Here is a 14,178-nt window from a genome sequence, read left to right as displayed (position 1 = left end):
GGCAAATCTTTGTTTCAGAGAGCACATGGTGTCTGCGACAGTAATCATCTGGCAGGGGAACTTCAGCATTTAAAGCAAGTCCTACATGCGAATAAGTTGAAGATTCCACGCCAATGCCGCAGGCCCCGTATGAAACCACCAACAGTCGAGCGAAGACCTGCCGTTTTACCTTACGTGAGAGGTGTTACTGACAAGATCGGACGAGTCCTCAGGCGTGCATCTATCAAGACCTATTTCAAGCCCCTGAGGAAGATTTCTCAGTTCCTGAGACCCGTGATGTATATGTATATGATGTATTACAAGCTTGACTGTGAGTGCGGTCTCTCTTATATTGGACAAACGAAGCGAAGTATTTATACCCGCGTCAAAGAACATATAGCTGATGTCAAACACCGTCGTGTAAACAAGTCTGCAGTCTGCGAGCATGTCATGGATAAACCTACACATTCAATGAAGTTTGACAAACCCCAAGTCCTTGCAAAAGAAGTCCGTTATCTACCCAGGATGCTGCGAGAGTCCATTGAAATTAAAAAACATCCTAATTTCAACAAGGAAGATAGTTTCTCCGTACCACCAGTTTAGGATCCAGTATTTTCTCTAATGAAAGATCCCAAACAGACATAAGACTGCAGTACTAATTAATACGTATCAATTTATTTTAATTTCTATTATTAATTAATAATAAATTGAACTTAATAAAAATTCATATCGAGTTCTTAGGTTTTCGTGATTGTAAATATTTTTATATGTAATAAAAATTCATTTTATAAAATAAATTGTAAAACTTAACGTAGCGTAAATTGCAATGTTTTCTTTGTAAAATTAAAAATAAGGTATTTAATTGATAACTATTGTAACTATAGTGAAAAAATAGGTTGGTTTGCATTAATATTAGACATAACTGGTTGACGACTGTACCACCTCAGTCCACCGTGACCATGGGACCTGTAAAGGGCCTGATACGTCGGTTTGTTTGAAAATACAAATATTCGCGATTTAAATCCGGAAAAATAGTTTCCTTTCCTATAAGTTAATTAACCTACACTTTTGAATAGCTGCCTCAATTCTGCAAATTAAAGTATTTAATGCCTCTCTAATTACTTCTGTGATCAAAATCGCTTCTTTTACTTGTCGATGATTCTTATATTGACTTTGAATAGTAACCACCACCACCTTCAGTGCGCTATCGGTGGCCACGTAGAGATCTTCCCTTGTACAGATATTAGGGCACGAGGGGCACGCGAGAAAGTGCTGGATAGACTATATCAGGACTGAGGCACCGCAGTCACATCTTGTTAGACTTAAAATCGCTACACTATCACGTTATAGAGCCGTGAAGTAATGTCAACACTCCGGGGAGCAGTATCATCGATAGTCTTGCACTGACCAAAGATTGCTTGCGAAATGAAATGGATACTTACGATAGAACGATGAAGACAAGTAAGAAGGCAAAGGAAAGATTTTTATATCTGTAAAGTTGCTAGCAGTTCTTTCTTACAGGGGTTACCAAAATAGACAAATTGAAACGCTAAAGATCATTAAGATACAAACAGCTTAACCAAGTGCAATATAACAATCTTTACCGCAGTTCTTAGCAAAGCTCTACTCAACTCGCGAGCGTCTTTATCTTTTGTTGTGCTAAGAGATTACGTTACACAACAAGCGAAAAGAAATTAAAATGAAATAGAAAGAAACTCCGAAAAGGATTACTTTCCTTTGTCGAGTTTTTCATAAAGCCAACCATTGTTAAAAACAAACGGTTTTGCAAAGTTGTAAAGATTTAAGACTTTAATACATTACTCTCAACAAATGTGAAGATTTCAAGAGAATGGTCTTTAAATTGTCTAAGAAAGAATTAGTTATAGAGAATCATTTGAATAAATTTGAATGGATTGAGTCGAGGCAAGAAGAACTGAACAGAGATATGTCTAAATTATACTGGTAAAAGTTGGATAGACCACAAACAATTGTAAATGGAATAACGTATAACTAGAGTTAACCTACAACTACAAAAGTGAGAAAGTAGTAAATATACTGTTAGGTTGTTAATAAAACAAAGTTTTACAGTTTAAATTGAATTTCCATTTAAATAATTTACATCCATCTCAAAAGTTTGTCATGTGTGTATTAAATACAACATAATTATTTCTGTTTAAATTAAATTAAATGCTCAATTTATTTCTGGAGCACTTTAGCTGTGTTTAATCTGCAAGTTAAGAAGTCGTTCTCGTTCCAACATTTTCTTATTACGGAATATAGAACTTAAGATTCCTGACTTAAGAGCCCAGAAAGTAATAATTATTATAAAAAGAATCTAACCTGGTTGGGCGTATCAGTCTCAAAGGCGTGGCAGTACTGCCGCACGTCTGGCGTGCCGTTGGTCAACGACGGCGTCGCAAGCGCAGCTGGAGCAGGCGCAATGGCGTGTGGCTGTCTTGGCTCACGCGCCACAAACGCGAACAGCGCACGCGCAGCTTCACATGTCGCATAAGATATACGCCGTAAAGCATGCGACATGCGCACTCTCTGAAATTATAGCAAAGGGAAAATTTAATTGTTTTTTTTTCTTATTATTTAATGTATACAAACTATACCCTATTTTATATGTATAACGCAGAATAGACATAGAAAGTCAAGTCTCGAGTTAAAACTAGAAACACGTAATTTTGACAGTAGGTTTCTTTTGCGACGTAAGCACCAAATAAGAAGGAATTTTTCGGAATTTATCTCCTATAGAGTGAAATAACCACAAAAGTACTGTATGAAGTTTAAAACCACCGTAGCAAGAGACGTGAGAATTAGTATGTAAATTTAGAGTCTCTACAGGAAATTTATAAAAATGTGTTTATTTTTTTTTTATCAACCTTAGGTGTTAGTTTGTATAAGAAAATCGTACTCCTATCCGAAACTTGACTTCAATACTTCTCAAAGCAAATACAGAAATACGTATGTTTTTGTTTCTGTTTAAATACCCTTAAAAGAGGGAGGAATCGGATTGCAGAAATTCATCTGAAAAAATCACAACCCAAAAATTTGTGATTCTGATTTATCACATTGCATTCAAAGTCACGGGCAGATACGTGTCAGGAGATAGACTAAAAAGATACAAAGTACTCATTTTTCGTCTGCGTAAAATAAGTACTTCGAGTAGCCTATAAATTATATACTAATTGTCATAGTTTTATTAGTTCTCCATACAAACTTTCATCCCCTATTTCACTTTCTTTTAAATTTATTTTTGTGACAAAAAGTAACCTATATCCTTCTCCTAGGTCCCATTTCGATACCTTACTTACTCAAACTCGTATCTTTTAAGGAGTGATTATTCAGGAGATGGCAAAATTTTCTATTTATTTTAAATTTCTTATGAAGGGTGTTAATTTGGATGCATTACTTTAAGAATAGGTAAAAGCTAGTGTATAAATATGAAGGAAATGTGATATAAAATCAGCGTGCAAAATTTGTATGTACAATGTGTACAATCCATTTTTTGCATTTCAGTAACTTTATGCTTTAAGATACGAGTTTGAGAAAGTTCGGCGACGATTTATCTCTTTACCAAAATTCATCAATATTGCTTTAACGGTTGAAAACATAACTTTCGTGTTTATAATATTAGTTTGGATTCGTAAGTAGAATAAAAAAATAATACAAATATTACGAAGAGGCTTTATCTGCGTAGAGTGTGGACAGGAAGACATTTACCTGATCGTCGGGGTCGCATACCTTGACCCCTGAGAGCGCGATCACCACTAGCACCGGTGCCGCCTGCCCGCTTTCCTGCAACAAACATTTTAATTTAATTTTCAATTTCATACGCTGTTTCTCGGATGCAATGAAATGAAACAGAATGTTGTAGGTTGCGCAATTATTATTATTGTATGATGACAAGCTACGTAACCTAAGTAATTTAAAAATGCTTTTATCTATGTATCCGGTAACCTTGGTTTCTAACACGACGAAGGGTAGTAGAATACACTTGTGACTCCCTATTGCCATTCTGGTGATGACAAGAAAGACAGTGGCTTCAGTAAAAAGGTCACTTTTTAGTAGCTTCTTTTTAGTATAACGACGAGTTGTTTACATTCACATCTCATTACTAGGATTATTATATTGTTATTAAACAACAAGCGAGACTTTGTGTTTGTCATTTCAACATCTAGTACTTGTGGTGGTAGAGGAACTAGAAGGACGAAAGGTATGCAATCAAAAAAAAAGGAGAATGATGAAGTATAACAATAAGTTTATAATAAAAGAACCTGAGAGCGTTATTATGTAGGTGAGTTGAGTGGTGTGGTGCAAATGACAGTGTACTGTGTAGGTGAAGATAGGAGAAGCTCGAAGCCGGGTACACGAAGTTGCGGGCCTCCGCCCTCCGAGGTTGGAAACCGAGGGCGGAGTTGCAGAGCCGGAGCGTAGCGGGTTCAGCGCAGAGGCGGTGAGTGGAGAGGCTGCGCCGACAGCGGCGGTAGTGCAGCAGTGGATTTTATCATTTTATACTCGGAGGTGGAGTTCTACTTCGTCTTGAGCGTCCCCTTCTGTCACTCCTGCTGCTCCAAACTCGCTTGGTGAAGGTGAGGTACACAGTCCAGGTAGGAGGAGCGTAAACGTGAAAACCAGGTTTAGCGTGAGGCAGTCGAGGTACTGGTCATCAGGCAGGCGCGTAAACGCGGTAGGAGTAAGGACAGGTGTAGGTCTTCAAAAAGGTGAGACTTCGTGTATTTACTAGGTCTGGTGGAGACGAGATGCCTCCAAGGTCAGTACAAGAATGACGAGTGAACCCTATCATTAGCCGTACCCTTAGCCTATATGGTACTATGTAAAATACCTGATGTAACGACGTTGGTTTTCACAAATCAATTTAAAAAAAGTGTTGTCAGAGCTCTTGAGCCGGAAATAACGTTGAATTACTTGAAAAGTTAGGTTTTTGCTATAAAAGTTACATAATAGAAAAAGTATAAGTATATACGTAAAGATCCAACGCTTCCACTACAACGGGGCCAAAACCACGTCAAATTGTTTCTATTGTGTAATTGTTTCTAAAAACACAATTTTACAAAAATCAAATTGTGTAATAGGTATACTCAAGAAAAATCAAGCTTTGACCAGTAGATGTCATTTTGTTTTTGCTATCTCTGAGTAACTTTATTGTCTAATTTGGATCTGTTCGGAAACCATTTAGGATTTAGGATTTATTAGGACTATAACAAACTTAGTTGAATTTAATAATTACCAACGTTAGAACGTTACGAACAATGCCTTAAAAAACAAAAGTTCTTTACCTACATATTATGCGAGAGGGTCAGAAGTTACGAAAAATGTAAGACATTTCACCATCTAGCAACACTGCAACCTACACTTGTATATCTGTACTGTAATTTTTCTATCTCTAATGTATACATACAATATACTACATATCTATATACCGGGCGGAAATTTGTAATGCCACCTGGAGGGAAAGTACTCTAAATACTGGAGGTAAAAATTTTTACTTAAAGGAAATATTCCTTTATTTTTTAAAAGAAATAAAACTGCATTCATAGATTTTTGAAAATTTCTAGCAACACGCGGGAGTCGAACCCGCTTTAATCTGAAAAAAATACACCCTGCACTTTTATTGCATCGATCGATAGGGTTAATTATAAGAATAAAATCTCTCTCACAAAATTGGTTAATTAAATGAAAAAGAAAAACCATAAGATCTTAACGTATTTTAATGAAACGAAAAAAATTCGTTAAAAGATTAAATTTGTGTATCCAAGAAAATGGAGCTCATTTCGAGCAACTAATTAGTTAGATTACAATAAAATGCAGGGTGCATTTTTTTTTTTCAGATTAAAGCGGGTTCGAATCCCGCGTGTGGCTAAAAATTTTCGAAAATCTATGAATGCAGTTTTATTTATTTTAAAAAATAAAGGAATGTTTCTTTCAAATAAAAATTTATATCTCCAGTATTTAGAGTACTTTCCCTCCAGGTGGCATTACAAATTTCCACCCTGTATACTACACAGTCTTGAGTCATTTATACCAATCGAAGATTTTTCCAATATGGTTTCCAGTTTTGCATAAGTATAAAAATGGCCTTGGTGGCATCTTAGTGGCCTAGTGGTTTGACTTAACGTCTCTCAAGCAAAGGCCGTGGGTTCGAATTCGGATTTTATGTTCGAAATTTTGTTTGAAATTTACTATGAACTTTTCGGTGAAAGAAAACGTGATGAAACCTGCACGACGATAAAAGTTCCCAACCCGCACTAGGCCAGGGTGGAGGGCTATGGTCCAGCAGTGGGACGTATAAATAGGTTGATGATGGTGAACGTTCTCAAAAGTCAGAAACATTGCCTTGAAAACAAAAGTTCTTACATATTACGCGAGAGGGTAAAAATTATGAGAAATATTAGAAATGTCACCATCTGGCAACACTGCAACCTACACTTCTTATATATGCACTGTACTGTGTAAATAATAGTACTCTCGAATCTCATACTGTAGTAGCAAGTTTGATTTTGTTTTGAATGTGTTGAATGTGGTCTATCTCTAATGTATACATGTTATATACTACACACTACGCTAACAGCAGTAGAGCGCGTTGTGAAAGAGTTTGTCCATAGAAGTACTGTCACCTTACATATTTGTACCGCCAAGCAGTAATGTTAGTATTCCTGCTTTCCGGATTCAGAAGGGTAAGGGTGCTAGCGAAATTACAGGCACACGGGACTTGTCACCTTATGTCTCAGGGTAACGGGTACTGTGGCGGTGCCCCTCAGATCTTTACGATTTAAAGCTCCGAGTGGCACTACAACTGTTATGGACAGGCATGTAGCTTACCATCAGGCGCACGACTTGTTTGTCCCGTCACTATATTACGATATTATATATGTATAAAAACACATTCATTAGCGTTTCACTTTTACCAATTGAAGATTTTTTCACATTTTCAGTTATACATTTATGGAAATAAATTTCAGTTATACAGTTATACAAAACAATAATCAACATTACGTTGATTGGCAACAAAAAAGTATTTTTAATAACGAGAATGCTTTGTCAGGTTTGTGCTAAGAGTTGAGTGCAGCGAAGTTATATAAAAAACAAAAGAGACGAAATCTCTTATTTTACATTTTACTGCATTGTATCCCAGGCAGCCCTTTCGAGAATATTCATTCACCAGCTTTATTAAAATCTACAATCGACTTAATGATAATATAATAAAACTATAGCTGGGTTGGCACTGGTTAGGTAAGGAAATCTGACTTGCACATTTTTTTACTGCGAGCTGCAAGTAGCCTGAATAAATTAAGGGTTAATATCTTGTTTAATGATTGATAGATATATAGATAAGATAGATAGATAGCTCGTTTACTTGCTGAATCACAGTACACGACAAACAAGCTTATGACATAGGTACAATGGTAATCATAAAGAAAAAGACTAGTCTAGGTTTGCGGGTATGGTCTGGAGCCTTACGAATTTTCCTATGCGCTTGTCGCAGATCTTTGTTTTTTGTTTTAACTACTTTTTTGCATCAGCGCCACCTGTGAGAAATCTATGAAAATTTCCAGCCTGATCGAAGGAATTTTTCTTTATGTTTGTTCTGCCTTTGTATCAATAATAACAACACATTAGCATAATTTTAAAATTCACTTTAACGTAACTACAAAAGTAAAAAGTATTTCCGATGAAGAGATGAAATTTTGAGTATGGCTTAGTGCAACGCTTTCAGGAAAATTTTAATGAGATTAAGTTATGTTCCTTATTTTTATTTCTCGCTATTTACTTCGACAACGTAGTCGACAACAGAGAATGGTTCCGATGAAGAATTGAGAGTAAATGCAGGCGAGGATAGCGGTCGGGAGCGGGTTTCATTAGACGTTTTAATTAAGAGCCAGTGCCGGTAGCAATCACCGCCCCACCTGGAGCTGTATGCAGCATGATAATGAAAAATAACTTATTGAGTTTGCATTACACTAGAACACATTTTGCTCGACTCTGAAATCGAGCAACTGTTATTTGCAAACTCTGGATTTATAATGAGAAGCAATGGCAATGGCGGTTGAACATGTAATTATTATATTTAGTTTATTTAATTTTTCTTTGTGTTCGATCTTTGTTATTAATCATTATACTAAATAGTAGAGTAATTTCACAAAAATAATTGAATATCATGGTAGTAAAACGTCGAGATATTCAATAAACTCAATATTATAATTATTAAAGCGACGTCTCTAGTTAGCCACTGGTAGCTGTAAAGGTACCTGGCTGGGTGAAGAAAAACTTCCATAGAGCTCTCATAGATGGCGCTACAGCATAAAAGTCAACGTTAAAAACAAATACGTCCAACAAGCACATAGACAAAATTCGTAAGGTCTACTGGTTTGTTCCGTACCTCAGTCGGGAGAGTGTCAGCTACGATATGGCGAGGTAGCTAATTCACACACAGACGGATCGAAGGAATTTTTCTTTGCATTCAAATAATAGAGATCGTTATTCACAAAACCTCCACCGAGTCTTTTAATATCGCAAAAAATATCCAGCTGTTGTTAACGTCAGCCGTTAAGATCAAGTTAAGGCGCATGTATTTTAAATTCTAATCATAGCGATGGCCCATAAACTGCCACGGAAGAGCACACGGGCATAAAAAATCCATCACTCAGGTGCGAGGAGTCCGCCATGGAGTCTATTACCTCATTCGCACCCTTGCTACCTTCCAACGTCATAAAGCGCTTCTCAGACTTAACCTTGTATTAGCATCCATTCCAGTCTACGTGGGTCAGACTAAACAAATGTGAAACAAAGGTGCGATGAAAGGTTAAAAGCATAGTGCTGTAAAATCTTCGTGGAGACTGATGGGAGGTGACCGTTTGTATGCAAATGCGCAATATACCGACCTTCACGTAGTAAACTTCAGAGGGTGGAAACAAAATGATGTAGCGGGAACGAGGGCGTTTTCCGTCTCTCGCATAACAACATATAGCGGCACACACGACGAATATTTAACGTGGCAACATTGAGATTAGTATGCTATGAGAACTAGATTCAGAAATATCTATAATCTTTCAATTCGTGAAAACAGTAAGAAGTTTTTATTAATTTAACATGTAAAACGTGTCAAAAGCAAAGTCGTCGCCAGCTCTATAAGGTAAATGTGCCAGTGGTTGACGCTTTTACACGGAAAAATCACGTATTTTGTCAAAAAAAATACTTAATTATCAGTCATACTGACTACCTAGGTATGTTAACATATTAAACGGTTTGTCATTTATCTTTTAGGAACTATAAAATTTACAATAATCATAGGCATTATTAATATATTCCAGTTTTCCGCTACCTCTAAAATTGTACCAGTGTATGACAGGCAAAATTTCTAATGTCCCAATAGTTGACTATGGCACAGTGAGATCGGAGTACCAGTATTTGAAAGGACATTATGTTACGATTTCGTAGTTATTTATACGCATTAATCACTTGATAAGAATAAATTTAAAAAATAAGAAAAAATACAATCAATCGAGATGCTTTTATTAAAATTAATAAATACTTACTTACCTTTGTAGTTAAGGTAAATAAGTGCTTGCAAAAAACATACAAAATAGAAACTAGAAATAAAAAATATACGTATATAACAGAAAGGTGTAGTTATACTTCATCTAGAGTATCTGTACAAAATGTCAAATAGAAATAAGTTACTAGTGTTGATACAAATTTAATGAAATTTTAAGTTACTAAAATTTTATACACTAAAGTAATCCGCGGTAACACATGTTTTCTCGCAGATGCTGCTATAGGAATTCATCTTGATACTTCGTCTACCGCCTTCAATACGTCATCATCAAAACAAGACGACAGCCTTAGTGGCATTTTTTCATTGAACAATACCTGTAACCAATGGTTGACACTGGTTACGTCCTAGTGTTTGACACCTCAATATACAACTGTCGATTATTGGGTACCCATAGTAAAACAGTCTTTGACACCCATGTCAAACACTATTCAAACTACCCATAGAAACTTGTAACTAACAGAGTAATCTAAACTTATGTTCTCCGTCCTTACCAAATGGTCAAAATTAAGTTTTAAAAAATATTAATATATACGAGATTTTGACATGGGCGTCAACTACTGTAAACATTAAAATTTTGCACCAGTGTTTGACATATAAACGATATACATCAATAAATACACACAAAATTAATTGTTTTTACAGTTATCTAATAGTTTTAATCAACACTTACTGGATATTAATAATGTTCCGACTGATAAATTCACTTAAACTACTCAAAGTCTTAACGATTTTTATAACAAGAGCGACGCATGTCACACTCCGATCCTGCTCGCAAAGACTTTCGTCATATTCAAAAAATATTGAATGAATCGTTTAAAGCTTTGAAATTGAATTCATAGATGTCGTTACTATTTAACACGGTTTTGGAGTAATGTCAATATTTGTTTTCTTATTTTTTGAGAAAAAATTCAGAAGTGTCGTACATTGGGACAGTGCAAATATTGGTACATTTACCTTCTAGTTGATTTTGAGCTAAACATCCCAAGAGATAAATTCCCCCATGACATAGTCCGAAACACATGGAAACCCGATAATGTTGATTGAAATTACTCTGTCGACGATCGCGTGTCTGAAAGCTGAACTTTTATAACCTCGCGCTTGCTATGATTTGTGGAGCGCACATTCCAACTTTGGTTATAATAAAAAGTTTCGAACGCTCGCCACTTTTTCTTACAATGAGCAGTATATTTGCAATTGTCGTATTTTTATATTAAATTGTAGTGTGTAACACATATATGTTCCATATAACAAATTCACCAATGACAGTAAATATAATATTTAAATGTTGTGTATCAAATGTTTAGGTTTTCACCAAAGTTACACTTAAGAAATTAAACAATTTTTTGGATCTAAATCAATATTTGCAAATTAGGTCCGAAAAACAATGTTACATTTTCTATGCAAATACAGTGTTTTTAGATACGAAATACATAAATTAGTATTTGAGAAATTAAGGTCACCCAAAAACTTAAGAAAGATTCAAATTAAGCCGGAAATTATTAAGACGTAAAGGCAAAGAGAGGTTTACAATATAGGTCCACAGAGGATTGCTAGCGCTGGAGTTAGTAATTGGGAGGATAGAAGTCCATTATAAGGTCCTACGGGGGATCTAATGAGAGCGAGTGAAGGCCTCTCCCGAACAAGAGTTAGCAAGGACAGCGGTAATCAACGCCTGGCTTGAAATGTTCATAGTTCTGACTACAAATTAGTACAGTCATTCTTGAGTAGGTTTTGCCAGTAATTTTGATCATCAAAAAGGCAACTATAAGAAGATATTGTAGTAATAAAAGCACCCGTTTATAAATAAAATAAAATGAAAGACTGTAATATTCAGTTGTTAGGTTCCGAAATTGTTGCACATCGGTAATGAAACTATGTTTTCAGATCTAAATCTCGTATATATATTTGTTTTCTCTTTCAACAAACTAATATTTCGGGCCCTTTACAGATCCCATGGTCACGGCAGACTGAGATTTGGTTTTTTTATAATAAAAAGTGATGGGGCGAACAAGTCGTGCGCCTGATGGTAAGCTACACGATTGACCATAACAATTGGAGTGTCACTCTGAACTTTAAATCGCAACGATCTGAGGGGCACTGCCACTGCGCCCGTCACCCTGAAACATAAGCTGAGAAGTCCCATGTTTCTGTAATTTCACCAGCACCCTTAGCGCCCAGTTACATGACGGGAAAGTTATCGCGCGGCCGCCCAGTTACCACGCTTTCACGTGTATTAATAGCGAATCTGAATTCTATTTACTAGACAACAACATTTCAATTCCTCTGAATAATACAACCGCGTGGTCGCCGCCCGGCCGCCGCGTAGACCAAATTCAAGCCAACCTCGCTCGCGCGCCCGGGTGCCTATTTAAGTTAAAACATAAAAGCTAAATGAAGATAGCGTGCTTTGCCATGACAGTTAGATGCACGCGGTCGCTGCGCGGCGGCGGCAGCGCGGTTTCCGCGCGGCGTGAGCGCGATGAAATTCGTGTCGAATAAATGCGCCCTAACACTTCCAAACCGGAATGCAGTAATGCTCACATTACTGCTTGGCGGCAGAATTCGGGAAAGTGCGGTACTTCCCTGGACGACCTCTTTCACAAGGAGTTCTACTGCTACTAAAGATGGTAAAGTCATCAACCAGTTGTGTTTAATATTAATGCAAACCACCCTATTTTTTCACAAAAGTTATTAATTTAAATACGTTACTTTAAATTTTCCAAATAACATTCCAATTTGCGCTACGTACGTTTTACAAAATATTTTATTTTAACAATATGAAGTTCAAAGACCAAGTACAAAGACACGACGCAAGCACATAGAAAAGTTCGTGAGGTCCGTTGGTTCGTTCCGTGTCTTAGTTGTTATAGCGTCTGGCACGGTATGCAAGAAGACGTCGGTTCGAATCCGACCGGATCGAAGGATTTTTTTCTGAGTGTTTTTTCTGAGTGTTCGATCTTTGTATTAATAATTATAATAACTAGTGGAGTAATTTCACAAAAAAATAATTGAATATCAATTCAATAAAAATTTAATTAATATGAATTTGAAAAAAAAATTAATCGCGTAATATAAATTATTTATTCCACGTGAACCGTCAATAAACAATCAAATAAAAACTAGTTTTCTACTGATTGCTAAACAAACGAAAGCAAATGCAGTTTTAATATTGAATTATCAATTATTCTCGTTGAATATTGAGCTTTCAATACTTTTGCAAACAATCGGTCCTGAACGTGTTGTGTAAGTATATAGGAGCATATTTTATATTAATGTAGAGAGATTTGCTAGCTGAGTGCACTCCCGAGGAGGCTCGGATGCATGCAAACGTCAGCAACGATTGCAATAATGCATGCCTGTCGAAATATTCCTAGTACGTCTGCCGATACATTTGGCTAATGGAAGTGCCAGACTTAGGTGTTTACAAATATGTATGTGAAATGTTCCAAGTAGGAAAATGTAGTAGCATCGACGTAAAACTTTATTTTGCATCAAACACCTTCCATACCTACTGTTTTCTATAAGGAGTGTTTAGATGTTTTGTTACCTTACAAACCTACAGTTTCTATGACTGCACACAACAGTTAAGTTGATCGGAAAAAAATATCGTTCTAATTCACGTCAATCCATTTTCTCATATATATTGTTTTACATCAATCCATTCACATGAATATACTTAAGAAATCTTTAATTTTTTACACCGTTCGAAAATGAAATTGTTTTTTCAAAATCTCAAATAATACAACACTTCTTTTCTCAAAGCGTAGATGCACTTAATGATCTGAGTCCATCGTACGAGTCATGGATGCACGAAATGCTTTTTCTGACTTCTAGTTTTGAGTTATTTCTTATATCATGAGGCCGTTTTATTTAAAGCTGTAAGTACTTCGTAAAATAATGACTGCCGACTCTTTTCTTAGTAATTCAATAAAGTTAGTTCCGCATAAAGATTATCAAGTTTAGAATTAAGTGCCAATGCGTAAAAGTGTTTAAACTAGTTGTTTGCACTTTACAGATGGTACGTGCATTACCGAGACGGCTCAATCTTTTGTTCTATTGTATTCTAAAGATGAAGCGATAAGACGAATAGGTGCAAATAATATTTCGCCAAGTATAGGTAGAGAGATGCTTAATTAAATTTTTTTTGTTAAAATAAAATACCGAAAAATAATAGCACCAGACAACTACAGTAATTCCCTATACTAGGAGTAGCAGAGCTACAAATTGATTCCGGGAAACAACCAGGAACAATTTAGGAAAGTTTGTTTCCCAAACTGATCCTACCGGGAATAGAAATCGGGACCTCCTCGTCTAACGCTTATGGTGTGAACTAACGGCTACCGAGGTCATCATAATGCCTATTTATTTTTCAAAGAGATTCAATTCTGGATTTCACGTCTAACCATAAATTTTAGTTTATTTTTTTATGTTAATGGGGAAAATCTTATTTCCGACTCTTCTCATATACTTCATTATAAGTTCGTGTTCTAATTTCAGATAGCGTAAATAAAATTTTACTTTCTGGAATGGCTTGCGGCGCGGCGGCGGCGGTGCCCCAAAAGGTGACAAATTCTGATTAACTGCCTACAGAATTAAACCAAAGTCAATTATTAGTTCTA

General features: G+C 36.1%; 1 protein-coding gene across 1 annotated transcript in view; it reads right to left on the bottom strand.

The window, feature by feature from the left end:
• The window catches only part of LOC113231738, a 221,287-nt gene that overhangs the window by 44,056 nt on the left and 163,053 nt on the right, over positions 1 to 14,178 (bottom strand). Inside the window, exons 4-5 of the mRNA XM_026466229.1 lie at positions 3,706 to 3,780; positions 2,320 to 2,526 (exon numbers count right to left, since the gene is read on the bottom strand). Of these exons, the coding sequence (XP_026322014.1) occupies positions 2,320 to 2,526; positions 3,706 to 3,780 (282 nt within the window). The remainder of the gene's footprint in view (positions 1 to 2,319; positions 2,527 to 3,705; positions 3,781 to 14,178) is intronic.

Source organism: Hyposmocoma kahamanoa, unplaced genomic scaffold (assembly GCF_003589595.1).
Source record: "Hyposmocoma kahamanoa isolate Upper Pololo Valley unplaced genomic scaffold, ASM358959v1 66, whole genome shotgun sequence".
NCBI classification, from domain to species: Eukaryota; Metazoa; Arthropoda; class Insecta; order Lepidoptera; family Cosmopterigidae; genus Hyposmocoma; species Hyposmocoma kahamanoa.
The sequence above is the reverse complement of the archived record's forward strand: the minus strand, read 5'-3'. Positions and strand labels throughout refer to the sequence as shown.